This window comes from Apiospora phragmitis, assembly GCF_038363925.1.
Source record: "Apiospora phragmitis strain CBS 135458 chromosome Unknown utg000008l:1.0-3514335.0:1.0-3519231.0, whole genome shotgun sequence".
Lineage (NCBI taxonomy): Eukaryota > Fungi > Ascomycota > Sordariomycetes > Amphisphaeriales > Apiosporaceae > Apiospora > Apiospora phragmitis.
Genome location: NW_027117407.1, coordinates 1,366,346 through 1,382,566, shown reverse-complemented (window position 1 = coordinate 1,382,566; position 16,221 = coordinate 1,366,346). Strand labels below are relative to the sequence as shown.

The window sequence follows — 16,221 nt, the reverse complement described above, 5'->3', positions numbered from 1 at the left end:
CGGAGAACATGGAAGATGATCATGTCAAAGGACGAGTTTACGCACCTTTTAAGAGAGTCGCAATAACGCAGCTCCCCAGTGAACATTTTCGAACAACTGGATAATCCCATTCCCAGCCTGTAAGCATGGCCCCCGAAGCTTTCGCTTTTAGAAGAATCGGGATTGTTCTCTTGCATGACAATGGAACAAGACAATCTCAAGAACAATGAACAATCACTTGGACTGGATATCGACACAGCCACAGGGGACACAGCCACAGCCACACCTAGCGCCTGGGACCCCACCGTCGTTTCTCCCCAACGTCGTCAATCAGGCTGAACCTCCTGTTAGCATCGTCAAGTCGTCCATCAGCCTTGTTGCTCGAGATCAACTTTCCCTTCGTCAACTGTCGTCTCTGGACAGTTCAGGCGGATCATTATCATAATCGAGCAGTAATCCTTGCTTCCTTTCCACCTCAACAGAAATATCCGGGGCAGCTCTCGTTTACATCTCGACTTCGTTATTTCCGTTTGGCAAGTCGCAAGCATCCTCGAGGATGTGCGGCAAGCGTTCTGTTTGCCTTTCCAAAGCGCATTGACCGATTGACATTCGCTTCGAACATCAACACATAAAAGCCGACCTTCTACCAACCTTTCGTACCACATAGAAAAGCCTCCAACTTCGCTGGCACTCAAACCAAGAATAAAAAAAATCCTTACTACCGTCCATATCAACGTCTCGAGGGGTATCCGAAGGTTCACGATGGCGTCAACTGCAGCGGCCCGCACAGCGGCCCCCCAAGATGCGGCACACAAGCCAAACGAGCCGCGCCTTCTCTGGAACCCCGAGAATGTGAAGGATGTGGCTGAGTCGGTAGGCATTGGCGCACTGGGTGACGAGGCCCTTCGTGTCCTGTCGCAAGACGTCGAGTACCGCATCGGCCAAGTCATCGTCGAGGCCTTGCGGTTCATGCGGGCGGCTAAGCGCACCGACATGACGGTCCAGGACATCTCGCAGGCGCTGCGCGTCTTGGACGTCGAGCCCTTGTACGGATACGACTCCACGCGGCCGCTCAAGTACGGCGAAGCGAGCCTCGGCCCCGGCCAGCCGCTGTTCTACATCGAGGACGAAGAGGTGGACTTCGAGAAGCTCATCAACGCACCGCTGCCCAAGGTGCCCAGAGACATGACCTTCACCGCCCACTGGCTCGCCATCGAAGGCGTACAACCTTCCATCGCACAAAACCCCAGCACCTCGGAGGCGCGTTCGCAAGACATGCTGCCCAAGGGTCCTGGCGCCAACCCCGCGCTCCCTGCTCTTGCCGGAGCTCAGTCGGCCAACTTCCGTCCGGCTGTCAAACACCACCTCAGCCAAGAGCTGATTCTCTACTTCGAGAAGGTGCAAAATGCCATCTTGAATGACGACCCAGACCCAGAAGTCGAACGTCTTCGTGAAGCTGCGCTTGGTTCCATATCCTCTTCACCCGGTATCCATCAGCTCATCCCGTACTTCGTCACCTTCTTCTCCAATGAGGTCACCAACCACATGGACGATGTATTCACCCTCCGCCAGGTGCTCGCGGCGACTAGCGCTCTCGTGAACAACCCGGAGCTCCACCTCGACCCCTACGCCAACTCTCTCATCATCCCGGTCCTCACCTGCCTTATGGGCCGCCGGCTGGGGTCGGAGAACGGTACCGACGCGCTGAAGGAGCAGTACCAGCTGCGCGAGCTGGCGGCGAGCCTGGCGGGGCGGATCGTGCGCAAATTCGCGCGGTCGAACAAGATGCTGCGGCCCAAGACGACGCGGACCTGCCTGAAGCAGTTCCTGGACCCCAACGTGCCGTCGGCCGTCTGGTACGGCAGCATCCTGGGCGTGTCGGCCGTGAGCGGGCCCGAGGGCGTGCGCGTGCTGCTGCTGCCCAACATGAAGGACTTCGACACCAACATGCTGCAGAAACTGAAAGAGGGCAGCGAAAACGCCCGCCTCGAGTACGAGGCCATCATCGGCGCCATCGTCAAGACCATCCGCACCCTCGTGCCGGACGCCGACCTCGTCATGACGAACGGCGTCAACGGCGCCGGCAGCGAGCGCGAGATCCAGAGCGTAAAGGAATTTCTGGGCGACGCCGTGGGCGGTCGGCTGGCCGTCTTGGGCGATCATAGGCTCATACAGGCTGTGCTGGACGCGAAGTCGTTCAACTGAAGCTGAAGTTGTATCAATACCCAACATGAGGACGCGTCAGATGACGATGTGGAGATAGAGAAAAGGAGGAAGGGAGGGAGAGGCGAGGGGAGGCGAGGGGAATGAAAGACAGCTTGTCATTGTGGATGGCATTGGCGCATCAGGGAAATAAGGCGTTTTTGGCGTACACCCACCACCACATAACTGAATGAATGGGTTGCTTTGGGAATGACATGCATGAGGGGAGGTTGGTTTGCTTGCAAGAACCAGAAGATGCGAAGTTAAAGCCTGGATAACGCGGTCTTTGTCATGGCAGGACACGCGAGGAAAACTCAGGAAGGGATTGGACTACCCAGTAGCTCCCCCTCAGCATCTGCCTAATCGGCCAGAAATTGAAATCAAAGATAATAACCAATGGGCTTTGTTTACCCCCGTGGGAATTGTTAACGTGTTTACACGTGGTAGGGATCGGCCAGGCGACCAGAAATCCTCAGTTGCTTATCATCCGGCCAGTGCTATGATACTCGGCGATGCTTAGCAGACTGGTGGGGGTTTTTGCACTGCTGGATTTCACACAGGTCTCAACAGATACTTATTGGCTTCCAAGAAAATGAAAGTGTACATTGGGCACAATGATGTATCTAATCATGCGGGAACCCTTATCGTCTCACTCAACCCCCTTCTACGCCTTCCTAAGGGTAGTCCCCCAGCTCCACGTCTCCAGGCCGAGCGTGTATCTTGATATATTCTTCCGCTTCTCTTGAATGATGCCACCTGGTGCCAGGCTGATCCTACAAACCCCAGGACCAAGTAACTCCTGGCCGGCCTCAGCAAAACACTTGAGCTAATCCTGCCTCCTTAGCCCACTTTGTTACCTCCCCTTACTATTCCTTCTTTACAGGAAGAGTACCATACCCAGAGCGGAGACCACACTGGCGCCCAGGATAGCGTAGCCGCCCGAGTGGACGGACTTCTTGGAGAAGCCCTTGGCGGTATCCCAGGTGAGGTGGCGGCAGCTGTTGATGCCGTGGAAGGCGAAGGGCCAGGCGAGCAGGAACTTGGCGGCGCCCTTGGCGGCCACGGGCAGGGAACCGAAGGCGGCCGCCATCGAGGCCGAGTCGATGTGCCAGCCGAACAAGGGGGGCGGCCAGGTACGCCGCGCCGAAGACGTACAGGCCGCCGCTGAAGGCGCCGCCCGTGATGCGGTTCCAGATCGAGCCGCCGAACCACGTCTGCGTCGGGTCGTACACCTGCAGGTGCGGCGCGACGGGCCGCTGCCGGCGCTGCGCGGCTAGGATCGACTGCGCGTCGTTTTCGGTTATCTTGCTCGTCGAGGCGGGGCTGTATAGTACGTTCGCAAATGTGTTTTGGTTAGCTTATTGGTCGATCGATGGAGGGGCAGGATTAGGCCCTCGCGCGTGGGTACAGGGACGAGGAGGAGGAGGATGTCGGCTTACCGGGCCTGGATGGTGCTGGTGGCCTTGGCTGCCATGGCGAAGCGAGGGAGGTTCTGGGAGAAGAAGACATTGGGCTTGACTCCTGTTTACACGGGTCAGCGCTCGTTCACGGGCTGTTCGGTCTTGTAGGCAAGCAGTGATGTCGATGGTTCGGCAGGCGACAGAACACTGTGAGATATAATCTTCATTTTCCTGCATTGCCGTTGCACGTCCATTTCGCCGCCACCATATCGTTGTCCAAAGAAGCTCGAAGAGAATCCGCAAGAGCCGTTCACTTACCCTGCTGCAGGGCCCGTACGCCGACTCGTGATACGTTCATGGTGTCGTAATGTGTGCCCGACTGCTGCTGTAGCTCCTAGTTGTATCGGCTCGTCTAATGTTTGCCGCAAATCAGGTCGAAGTCGTTAATTGGAGGAGCTATCTCCAGATGAACATCAATCGCGAGCAACAACAGCCTGCATCATCGGGACGATCAATCAATTGAAGGTCGACCTCAGACTAGAGCAGCCCCACATGCTTCCCATCCTCGGCTTTTGGCTGGCCAATGGGAATCCTCCAATTTCTCAGAGAGCTCTCTCTCTCTCGTCTGCTCGTGGCCCAACGTCAAGCTCTAGCTCACGTGACTGTTTGGCTTATGGGGCTCAGGCTGACCACCGAATAAAACCAAACTCTGAGCTCTAGCATTTCTTCCTTTCCTCTCTTTTCCTCTCCAGATAGAATCGAGTGTCCAGATCGTGCAACGCCTTCACCATTGGGTGTTGCTACTCGGTCAACTGGCGGCCTTTTTGGCTGTATGGACGCTCGGAGAGCAAACATACTTGGGAAAGTAGGATCCTTCGTTAATCTCGGCCTCGCGTTACACCATCACGAGCTCGTTTCATTCTGTGATCTACATAACATGATTCAATTGCCCTGCTTTGTGCCCTCTGTGATCTCTGGCTAGATAGACGATGATAGGTTAGCTGCACGCACGTCATACAGGTGTATTATCTTGATCTTCAAGTCACTTGCGTGTCCAGAGATAGTCATCTAATCGCTGGTGACGACTGAAAATGCTGTCCCCATGTACTACGTGTTCATGATCCAAGCTGGAGGTGTCCTGAAAGGCTGCCAACATGGACGGACTGCGCAAGTGGGAGAGCATTTGAACATCACCCTACTAGACACGCCTCATATGCTGCGTAGAATGCTTCGTGAAAGGCTCATTGTATCGCGGCCTAAAGTGGCTGACCAACTTTTAGAATCACACCTAACAGCGTCTGGCACTTGTTATCACGATAGCACCTCAAGATGAATATCCTACCCTGTTAACCTAGATAACCCCATCTTTAGGACCCGGATTCACGGAAGAGAGCTGGTACACGTTCTTATCGTCGCCCCGGGCCGACTGGCGTCTCGTAAAGGCACTGAGGAGTGCATACAGACGGCTGATACACCATGGCTGCGCGCGGCCGCCACCATGGTCTGGAAATAGCCTCTCGCGGCGGTGTCTAATGCCGCTGGAGAACATGACGGGGTTCGTCCACGATCTCGTCTGCCTCTGCGAATAGCTTCAAGCACAGGACCTAAGGAATAACCAGTTCTTATAGGTCTAATAGCAGGCCAGTTCTCCAACCCCTCGTCCCTTATGGAATCAGTAAGTACCTAAAGATGCCGGATCCCGGCTGTGTTTAGTATGCAATCTACAACGACTGCTCATTAGGATACCCTAGATTTCTTCTACGTAGCGTACAAACGGTAGACACGGATGTGTGAAACCTGGCAGGCTGCGTCCTAGTATAGCTAACAGGAAAGTGAACCATATATCCTTATACCTCACTGATTAAGCAGAGACACCGCGCTTCACAACCCAACGGTAAGTCACAACTGACCACGGTATCTGTGTGACGGAACAAGCCTCTGGGTAGTCCGGTGTAGTGACTCTATAGGGCTTCAGGTGAAAGTAAACACACCTTTAGCTACTAGACTTCAACTTGCGACAAGATCGGGCCTGCGCGAGCTACACCAGATCGGACAGCCTGCACCATTATGCTATGCTGCCAAGCAATGTTGTTACAAGTAATTGCCTTGTAGGAACACGGATGATAATCACGCAGGGCTACGGCCTTCTGGCCCTATTCCTAACATAGCCAGGAGCTTGGTAGCTTATATACTATGCTTATTTTCCAGCTTCTGCTCCTGTCCTTTTAAAACCCTCGAATTCTGTGCCGGCAAAGAAAACAAGTGGCATGAGACCAAGTAACGGAAAGTGAGTCTGCTTAGTCAAGAAACATATGTGGTAATAAATATATTCACAAGCTGCAGCCAGTATATTCCGTATTCCCCTGCCCTCTTGGTTATGCAGTCGATTAACAAGCAAACCCATCCCCCCTGTGTCCACCCACAAAACTTCTCATCGCTTACTCAGTATGGATGTAACCTACGTGTTCACCCAGTTGGAAGTCCCACTAGTTCCGCCTTATTCGAGTAGGTCTGGGTAGCAAAGCGCTCCTGAAACGACGCCAGCGACTCGTCATAGAACCTCCCCCTTTCGGTCAGCGGCACGCCTTCCAAGGCCGGGGCGCCGAGGAAGCTCATCGTGATCTTGAGCAGCCAGTCCGCATCGGTGAGGCCCGGCAGCTGCCGATAGGTCGCGGACGTATGCTCGCCGTGGGGGGAGAGCTGGGTCCGGCAGGTCATCTCCGCCATGCTCCTCAGCTTGGACGTGCGCGCCTTCCGCCTTTCGGTGTAGCGACGCAGCGCCGCTCGCAGAGCGCCGGGAGGGGGATGATGGCGAGGGCTCCACTGCGGCCGCTACTGCTGCCACTGCCGCTGCCGAGGAGCTCGTTTAATAGAAGTGCGACGGATTCCATGGCTTGGTTGCCTCCCAAGGCAGCGTGGGGGACCATCTTTATTCGTCAAGACGTATTAAGTCAGCAAGCTGAAGTAGATGAATAAGGACGATCAGAATTATTCTTACCTTGTGCGCAGCGTCACCAATGATGACGGTACGGGCTGTGTGCCATGTTTCGGCTATACCAGTCTCCAGGGCGAGACGTATGTAAGCGGTGCGGCGGGCGTAGACATCTCCGAACAGAACGCCGGGGGCCACAGGGACGTGGGCGACCAAGCGGCAAAAAGCGTCCGCGGCCTCGCCGCTGTAGTAGCGCGGGCCCCGAGACATGCCGACGGTCTCGCCAAGGTCTTCGAAGACGTGCCAGTACACCATGCCGCCCTTGCCCGTGTAGATGAGCAGCGAGGTCCCTTCGCGGTACACGGTGATGCCGTCGCCCTCGGCTATGCCGTCTACGGGGTACGAGATGCCGTGGACATTGGCGAAGCTGGTAGTCATATCTTTGGTGCGATGAGCATTCGAATGTCAGTGACTGTACAAACCATTGTCTCCTTCACATTCTCTCTGTATATCTTCCATGCTGGGAAGTAGGCTTACATTCATCTGACTTCGAAGGGTGTCCTCCGGCCTGTAGTGCATCTATAAAGGTCCGGACTGAGCTGCGGACGCCATCAGCGCCCACCAAAAGGTCGGCTGTAATCACATCTCCGTCGGCCGTGGTGACTGTGACCTTGTCTTCATCTTCTTGAAAGGTGGAAACACGGCAAGATAGTCTGATCAGGTCGTTCCCGCGACGGCGCCTCCGTAGCTCGCCAGCCATGATTTCCAGCAACTTATGGCGTTCTATGCCGAGCATACCGTATCCGAATCTGATGTCCATGATTTATTAATACCTTCTCGGCGATTGTAAAAGAAGACCTCGAAACGCCGTATCCATTACAAGGCGAGAAAACGTGGGAGCCTTGTGAATGAGAGGAGGAAGGGGGAAAGGGGGAGTGTAGGGTTGATTTAAAAAGAAGGGCACTACCAAGCCGAGGATACTGACTTGTGGCGCTGATAGCCGAAGGCGTTTGTCTCGCAGAGCAGTCCTCCATTCTCGTCATAATGCGTCCACCTCTGCATCGGGACCGTGTGCCGTGCAATCTCCTCGTAGACGCCCAGCTGGTCGAGGATGCGTAGCCCGTTGTCCTGGAGCGCAATGGCCATGCCCTCGGCGGGTGCCAGGTTGCTACGGGCCTCGAACAGGGCGTATCGGATGCCGAGTTTAGCACAAGCCAGTCCCAGGGTCAGTCCGGCGATCCCGCCGCCCACGATGGCGATCTGGTAGTGATCCGGCTTTTGTGACGACGGCGGCGGCGCGATGGAGCCCATGATTTGAGTGTTGTACAATGGTAGAATGTGCGAAGATTTCTTCTTAACTCACAGATTACGCGACGAGAATGGCGTCTAGGCACTGAAACGAGGCGTTCATTATATTATAGGAGGTTGGGATGGCTACACCATGGCTATATCTCCTTGTCCGCGTAGGTAACCACTCTGGGTGACCTTCTCGACCATCGTCGACTTCATCACGATTGTCACCGTGGGCGGTCGATATAGAGACATACGAGACGCGAGGGACGCTTGCGCGTACGAATACGAAGGCCCGTAAAAGTATATCCCTTTGAGGCTTGATTGCCAAGTGCGGCTCAAACTGAGGGGACAGCTTCTAGATCAATCAGAGGAGCAGATAGCATCAGATGGTGAGAGTTCACGCGGCACGGGACATCCCACTCGTCCAGGTAACAACATAAACTGAAGTATCGCGTTGTCCCCGCGGTTTGGGCCGTACTTGGCAGTCAAGGGTTTCTGGCTCAACTGTGTAATATCCTCACAGAAACAGTTCTAGCCCGACTTAGGCTTTTGCTGGCGCAGCCTATTCAGAATCAGACCAAACATGAGCCGCAAAGTATGTTCCAACGTCTGGAACTGGAATATTGCCCGAGCTGATAAGCAGACATGCGTCATATGCCAGGCCCCCAGCCATTGTGCCGTGTGGGCTCAAACGACCGATGGTAAGCAGACTCGCGAATGGCCCCTCTAACGGGAAGGGCCGCCTTAAGTTAAGGGGTAACCCTTCCCGTCTTAAGTTAAGGGGCAAGCTCTACTAGCGGCTCCCGGATCCTTTCAAGGGTGCGGGGTGGGGGGTGCACGGCTATGGTTCAATGTATGTACGTTAGGTCATTGATGGTGCACCGTGTACCGTTGTACTCCTACTGTAATCGGCCGAACGCGGCTCGTCCGAGAGCAATTGATGCAAGGCTGTCTATGTACCAACCACACCAACCGACTGGCATTAGTTAATTGGTTAGTTATAACTAGCTGGTTAGTTAATGTTTTTAGTTATTTAAGAGCTTATAGCTTAGTTAATTAATAGTTAATTAACTAATTAATTAGTATATATTATTTAATAATAATTTTTTAATATTAAGTTATTTATTTTACTTTTTAATATTAAGTTATTTATTTTACTTTTTAATTTTATTATTATAATTATATATTAATATATATTACCTCGTTATTTATTTTATTTATTACTTTTATTATAATTAATAAAAACATTAAGTTAATTTTATAAATAATGTTAACTTTATATTAAAATTAAAACAATAATAAAATCTTTATAATTATAATATTAAAAAAATAACGAGTTATAATTAATAAGTAATTAATATAATTAATATAATAAGAAATTTTAATATTATAAAAACGCCGAAGGTATTTTAAACGTTATTAATATTAATATTTTATTAAATTTAATATATTCGAATTAAAAGACTCGATTAGTTTATTATACTATTATATATATTTATTATAAAGCGCTTTATTATTATTAATTAACTCGCGGTTATTTATTATTAAAAATAATTAAAGTTATTTATTAAAGTAAGCTTAAAAGCTATTAATAATTTATATGCGTTATTTATTTAAATCTAGTTTTAATATAAAGTTTATTATATTTAAGCTCTTATATTAATAAATTTATTATTAAGTCTCGCGTTATATTTTTTCGATTAATATTTACTATTAAACTAAATAAAAAACATAAGCGTGTTAATTAAATTTTAATAATACGCGTTAAATTTTATTTATATAATATTAATATCGATTTAATATTTATTCGAATTAAGGTAATTAATAGCGTTAGTATTAAAAAACTTTAATTTCGATAAAATCAATTCGAATTTATTAAAGTAATTATAGATATTATTATAAGATTTTTTAAAGCTATGTAATCGTTATCGAATTTAATTATTATTTTTAAATTAAATAAAGTAGTCTTTAAACACCTTTAAAATTATAATAGTTTTATTTAAAACTTATTAATTAATATTAATTAATTAGTAGTTTTTTATTAAAATAATAAGTTATTAAATTAAAAGCTTAATTTTAATACCTTTAGTTAATATATTCTTTCGTTTTTAAGTTTATTAATATATAACGTAGGTGTTACGATCGGCGGGTTAATCCCTCGCGGGGTAGCACTTAAGGCGTAGAATTAAATAGAAATAACTGTTAAAAGTGTTAATTATTAAAGGATTTAATTAGTTTATAAATTATTATATTTTTATAAAAGTTTTATTAATTAAGTTTTATATAAGCGGTTAAATTTCGATAATAATTAATAAACGTCCTCGAAGGTATTAAAGTGCGTAGCTTTATATTTAACTATAAAATAATATATTTTAAATTATACGAAACGAGTCTTATTTTTTAAAAGCCTCTTTATATATTTAAAATAATAAAAATCGCTTAAAACGCTTTTAAAAACGCTAATAAAAAGCCCTCCTTTAAAATATAAGTAATATACGCCTATATAAAACCTTTAATTTATTTCCCGTACGCGTTTTTTAATATACGAAAATAGCCGATATTAAAAGGTTAAAACTTATACGACGAATAAAAAAGTATATAAAATATAATAATCGAATTTTTTTTATAATAAAGCTCGAAAATTATCGAGTAATAGCTTTCGTAATTATTTAAGATTAAAAATTAATAATAACCTTTTATATAAAACTTAATATATTAATTAAAGTATCGAATCTATTTTTTAACTTTTTTATTTATAGTTTAGTTATTTTTGATAATTACGATCACTTAATCCTTTAGTAATAGGCTGTTTTTATATTAAAAAAAGAGGTACGTTTTCTCGGTAAAAATAATATATAAAGGGATAGCGTAACCGTTTAATCCGACGCCTTAAATAATTATAATTTATTCCCGGTTCCTTTATTATATTACCTTAAGCTTTTTATATTAATTTAAGGTGGTTATAATTATTTCGAATAAGATTTAGCTTAGAAGAAACCCGGTCTTATTAAAACTATATATATCCTCTTTTTATATTTTATATTTATTAATTATATTCCGTACGAGAGTAAAGTTAGAGACTCACCTTCGGCCCCCCCCTACTTCGGGCCCCTTATTAACTAGTTCGCTTAAATTAACCCCTTTAATTTAACGCCGTCTTTTTAGCTCGTCTTTATTATAATAATTATATAAGAACTAGCCTCACTATTATTACTATCACTCTCTTTTGTTACGATCGGCGGGTTGGTCCCCCGCGGGGTAGCACTTAAGGCGTAGAATTGGACAGAAATGACCCGAAGAGTCATTTCCGAAGCTTTTGCTTTGTGGCGCAGTGGTTAGTCCACACACACTGTAACATCTTTATTAAGACTATTTTTAGCTTTATTAACAGTTAGTTATGTGTGCTATATATCTTTAATCTTTATAAACTTCGAATTTAAGCTTAAATTAACCTTCTTTCGTTTCTTTAACCTCATAGCCTTTAATTAAGCTTAAAGTGCTTTAACTTACCTCTATAAAATAGTAACCTATACTTTCTTTTATCGAATACTTTCCGGACTTTCCGGAATAATTAGCGTTACGTAGTTATATACTTTTTAATAAGTTAATAGGTCGTACTTATTCCTTAAACTTTTTCGATTTTTTTTTTAAAATTAATTAAATAATATTCGAACTACGAATAATATTTCGAGGCGTATAAAAGGCCTTATTAAACCCGTTAAGCTTTATTTTAATAAAATCGGCCGTTATATAGCTAGTGTTTTCGAGTAAATGTAAGCTTAATAATAGTTTTATTATATTTACCGGTTAAAGACCGGCTACTTTTTAGCTATTTCGAATATTCTAACCCGAGAGTGTTTTTAAACATGCCTTTTAATAATATTAAAACAAATATCGCTTATCGATTACCGTCGAGTTTATTAATTAGTTTAAATTTTCGAGCACTTTTCGATATACCGATTTAAAAACGCTAAAAACGGTTAAATCGAGAAGCTATAAGATATGAGTTATATAAAGGGATAAAAAAAGAAGGCGAATACGATAGCGGAAATATAAATATATAAAATCGGTCGTTTTATAGCTTCCGTAGGTATTTATAACGAGTAGCCGGTATTTTAAAGGGTCCTCCGGGGCGGTATTCGAGATAAAGATCTTTTCGAGCTATTCGACAGCCGTCTTATTCGTTATTTATCCATTCTCCGTTACGGTAAACTACTAGCCCTTAAAAGGACTTAAATTAAGAGGAAAATATTATTATTAGACGGTTTTACTTTTAAAGATAATTAATAAAGGTAATATATGCCCTTAAGTAGATACGTATTCGATAAAAGAGGTCTAAGCCTTTAAACTAACCTATTTCTTTTAAATAAACCGGTTTTTAATACTTTCGAATATTAAACCGTTTAATTTAATACCTTTTAAAACCTTTACTTCGTTTATATTATAATAATTAACCGGCTTAATTTCTTAGATCTCGAGTTATTTAAGCTGCTAGAACTATAACTGAATTATTTCAATAAAAGCCTTATTAATACCTTTTAAATCGATAAATCGAGCTCTTTAAGCCTTTATAATAAGATTCTTACGTAAAAAGACTTACAGCTACTTTTTACCGAATAGTTCGAGGTCTTTTTAAGCTTAAAGGATACGCTCAGCGAATTCTTTCACTTAAGCGTGCATTAAAAAAAGCCTTAGAGCTTATTAAATAATAATTTATAACGATAAGTGCTTCTCTTAATTAAAACTAAGCCTTTATAAATCTATTATACTTTTTAATTAAGAGCATTAACCTTTAAACTAGTTTTAAAGCGTTAATTTAAAAATACCGTATTTTTAAGCAGCTTATTTAATTAAAGTACTATTTATAATATAATCTAGGGCTTCTTAGAGCTCTTTTTTAAAATATTAGTTCATAATTAAGTAGTAGTACTTTATAAAAAAAATTAAAAGAAAACAATAAGGAATTAATAAATGAGTTATAAAAGTTTAAAGGGGGTGAAAAATTAAGTGGCTGGTTAATAGGGGGCCCAAAGCAAGGGGGGCCCGAAGGTGAGTCTCTAACATTAAACTATACGCGATACGCGTTAAGATTTTTATAAAGAACTTTTTAATAGTTAATTCTTTAATTAAAACGCGTTTAAAAGTCTAATTATTATTATATAAAGTTAAAGGCTTAATTAATGCCGACACGTCTTACATTATATAAACTAAGTAATCGATTCGCTATATCTTTTATATTACTTAACCGGGGAAGAAACGATCGCGTATTTAAATTAATTATATATCGAATAATTAATTCCTCTTTAAAACTAGAAAGCTTTTAAGAGTTTATAGAGATTTTAGATCGTGATCGAATTCCGCGTTATCGGCTACGTAATGTCGATTTTAAGATATAATATATTGCTGCAGCTTTTCGTATACTTAATTTCGAGTTATTTTAAAGCGCTTAAAGCGTTAAATTAAACCCTTTTTCTTAATTTTTTAATTTTATACTTATTAAAAAAAAGTTAATATAAAGTTAATTATAAAAAAGTTAATTAAAAGTGCATAGCTCGCTTAAAAAGTACGTTAATATAAATTTTATAATTATTTTATTTTTTACTATTAAATTAAAAGTTATATTTAAACTTTTAAACTTAAGCTTTATATAATTTAATTATAATTATTAAAATTTAATTAAAGTATTTATTAAAAAAACTTATGCTTATAATTTAATAATAGTTAAAGGTTTAATTTAATTAATTTAATAATAATAAAGTATAATATTAATAATAAAGATTATAATATTATATTTTATTAAAGAGTAGTTTTTAATTCGATTTACTAGTTAATATAAAATAATAATACTAGAAATTATTATAATATATAACTAAATTTAATAAAAAAAAGCCTTACATTAACCTAATACACCTAAACCACCAGGTAGCTCACTAAGGTAATCTTTTGGTTAATTAGTGTGATATATCAAAAGGCTCTTAGTTAGTGGCTCACCAAGGCTGTATGGTTGGTTGGTTGCCAATCATGGTGGTTTCGGTTGGTGCATTGACAGCCTTGGATTGATGTACAGATAGGGGTGGTGCCGTTGGGGCTCGGGCTCGGTCTATCATCCGTCCTGGCGCACGTTGAATCACGTGAAATGAATGTAAGATCGCTGCACTCAACCTCACGCTCTATTCTGACAGCTGCATGAAAGAAGCCGTGCTCAACCTGCTACTGACCCTACTATTGTCTGCATATCACCTCGTCAGGTATGACCGAGATTCGTTAAAACGAGATATTGATGGGACTTCTATGATCATGTCATAACAGTTGATTGATTGAGTCTATCGACTCTGTTACTGAGTTGTTTTAACCCCCCATTTACCCATTCCCCCATCCCATACATGCGCACAGTTAACCCGCGGCTATAGCGACTCGTACGATTATTCGTACGTCTCCCATATTTGAGGCCCAGAACCTCTTGACAGATGAAGGCTTCACGATGCTTTCCTGAGATTCAAAAAAAATGCGTACTCGGATTTCAGCCGGAGCACTTCTGAGGCTTGGCCTCAGCCTCATGGGCCAGCACAAACTAGCTTTTTCGAGTTATCGGATGGCGTTTGGATATGTTGTTGCTTCGTAAGCATGTGCTCAGCAGATACACGCGATACCGTCACGCACCAGTGCGTATATATAAGTGTTTACATCGCACATGATTCCTCCAGATCCTCTTACGAGCAGGTTCACTTCAATCAGTTTACGACTAGAAGGCTGGTTATTTCACAAACAAGACGCACGACGAAGTTAGGAAAAAATGACGAAAGAAAGCTCCGAACACATCTTGCTGAAGCTGTCTAACAGCCTTAGCAAGAATGCCAAGACTGTTTCGGACCATCTCATCGCTACGAAGCACCCGCAGCCGTCCTTCATCAAAGGCGCTCCAGTGACGACCATCCCCGAAGACTCTCCTGACGCCGTAAAGAAAGCATTGGAGACTCTTATGGAGGACGCTATGGGCATTTTCCAACTCGCGGCTGGACCGAGCCACTTTCTCCTCCACCATATGGTAAATGTAAGTCACCATCTCCGACCTGAAGCCGGCAGTGCTAACGACCGAGGCTGGCAGTACGAATCCTTCATCTGTTTGCAATGGCTTAGCCACTTCAACATATTCTTGCTTGTGCCCCTGGATGGCACCATCTCGTATCCCCGCCTCGCAGACCTCGCAGGGGTCCCAGAGTGGCGCCTCAAGAGTGTATTAAGGATGGCAATGACGAACCGTTTATTTGTCGAGCCGACTCCCGGAGTCGTAGGCCATTCTGCCGCTTCGGCCACGTTGGCCGTTCACCCAAACCACAAGTTCTACAGATTCTGGGCATCGGAGATTATTGCGCCCTCTGCTGCAGCAATGGTGGAAGCGCATGCGAAAGGCAATGACGCTACGCCTTTCAATGTCGCATTCGACACCGAGCTACCTCTTTACCAGTACATAGGCAAGAGGCCACAGCTTATGAGGGCATTCGACGGCATTATGAGTCAGATGGCAGCGAGCCCATCGACCAGCCCACAACATCTGGTCGATGGATTTGATTGGACGGCAATCGGAAAAGGCTTGGTGTTTGACGTCAGTATATACCCTTTCTTTCGCCCCTGCCTATGCTGGTCTTCTCCTCTAACCGTACCGGTGCTCATAGGTTGGCGGAAATCTCGGTGAAAGCTGTGTGGCCCTAGCTCGGGCCTTTCCTAAGCTGGAGTTCGTCGTGCAGGACCTGGAGCATATCGTAGAGGAAGGAAAGCGCAACATCCGGTCCCCAAAGTACGACGATGTTCGGGATCGGATTGCATTCGAAGCTCACGACTTCTTCCAAGAGCAAAGGCCTACCATCGCCTCCGCCGACGTGTATCTGCTCCGCCAGATCCTGCACAACTGGGACGTCGAGAACTCGATCCGCATCCTCTCCAAGCTGGCTAAGTCTCTACGGCGGGGAGCTCACATAATCGTGATGGATTTTGTTATGCCGCAGCCTGGTTCGATCCTGTCAACGCGTGAGCGTCTGCTTCGCTATAAGGATCTGGTCATGATGCAGCTGTTCAACTCACAGGAGCGTGATGTCACCGACTGGATCGCTATCATTGCTCAAGTCCAGCCCCGACTAAGGATTACCGGCGTCTCCCAGCCTAACGGAAGCGACTTTTCGTTGTTGGACATCGTCCTGGAGGAAGACTAGGTGCCGCAGAGCGCGAAGGGACTGTGTCCATGTCCAAGATGGGAGATGCTTCGAGTTGACGTGCCTTTGGTTGGTTATGACGCGGGAAATTGGGTTAGCTGGGCAACCTACGACGGGTTCTTTCCCTCTTTCTTCTATACAGCACCTCTATATTACACGCCTCCTTATCAAATCAAGTTAGTTATCCGGTTGCACCTATCTAGCCTGT

At 44.7% G+C, this 16,221-nt stretch overlaps 4 protein-coding genes across 4 annotated transcripts; 2 read left to right on the top strand and 2 right to left on the bottom strand.

Annotated features, from left to right (window-relative positions):
• Positions 1–741: 741 nt before the first annotated feature.
• On the top strand, positions 742–2,184 carry PG994_008861 (uncharacterized protein; the record flags this gene model as incomplete). Its single annotated transcript, XM_066860270.1, has 1 exon — positions 742–2,184. One exon carries the CDS (start codon positions 742–744, stop codon positions 2,182–2,184), a length of 1,443 nt encoding a protein of 480 aa, XP_066713859.1.
• An 874-nt stretch (positions 2,185–3,058) lies between these two features.
• Positions 3,059–3,939, bottom strand: PG994_008860 (succinate dehydrogenase cytochrome b560 subunit protein; the record flags this gene model as incomplete). The annotated part of the gene is made up of 3 exons (XM_066860269.1): positions 3,059–3,454; positions 3,621–3,673; positions 3,900–3,939. The coding sequence occupies 3 exons, from the start codon at positions 3,937–3,939 to the stop codon at positions 3,059–3,061; spliced, it is 489 nt and encodes a 162-aa protein (XP_066713858.1).
• A 2,108-nt stretch (positions 3,940–6,047) lies between these two features.
• PG994_008859 (uncharacterized protein) lies at positions 6,048–7,824 on the bottom strand (the record flags this gene model as incomplete). The annotated part of the gene is made up of 5 exons (XM_066860268.1): positions 6,048–6,332; positions 6,356–6,508; positions 6,580–6,953; positions 7,051–7,322; positions 7,499–7,824. The coding sequence occupies 5 exons, from the start codon at positions 7,822–7,824 to the stop codon at positions 6,048–6,050; spliced, it is 1,410 nt and encodes a 469-aa protein (XP_066713857.1).
• Positions 7,825–14,599: 6,775 nt separating this feature from the next.
• PG994_008858 (uncharacterized protein) lies at positions 14,600–16,013 on the top strand (the record flags this gene model as incomplete). The annotated part of the gene is made up of 2 exons (XM_066860267.1): positions 14,600–15,409; positions 15,480–16,013. The coding sequence occupies 2 exons, from the start codon at positions 14,600–14,602 to the stop codon at positions 16,011–16,013; spliced, it is 1,344 nt and encodes a 447-aa protein (XP_066713856.1).
• Between the last annotated feature and the right edge of the window lie 208 nt (positions 16,014–16,221).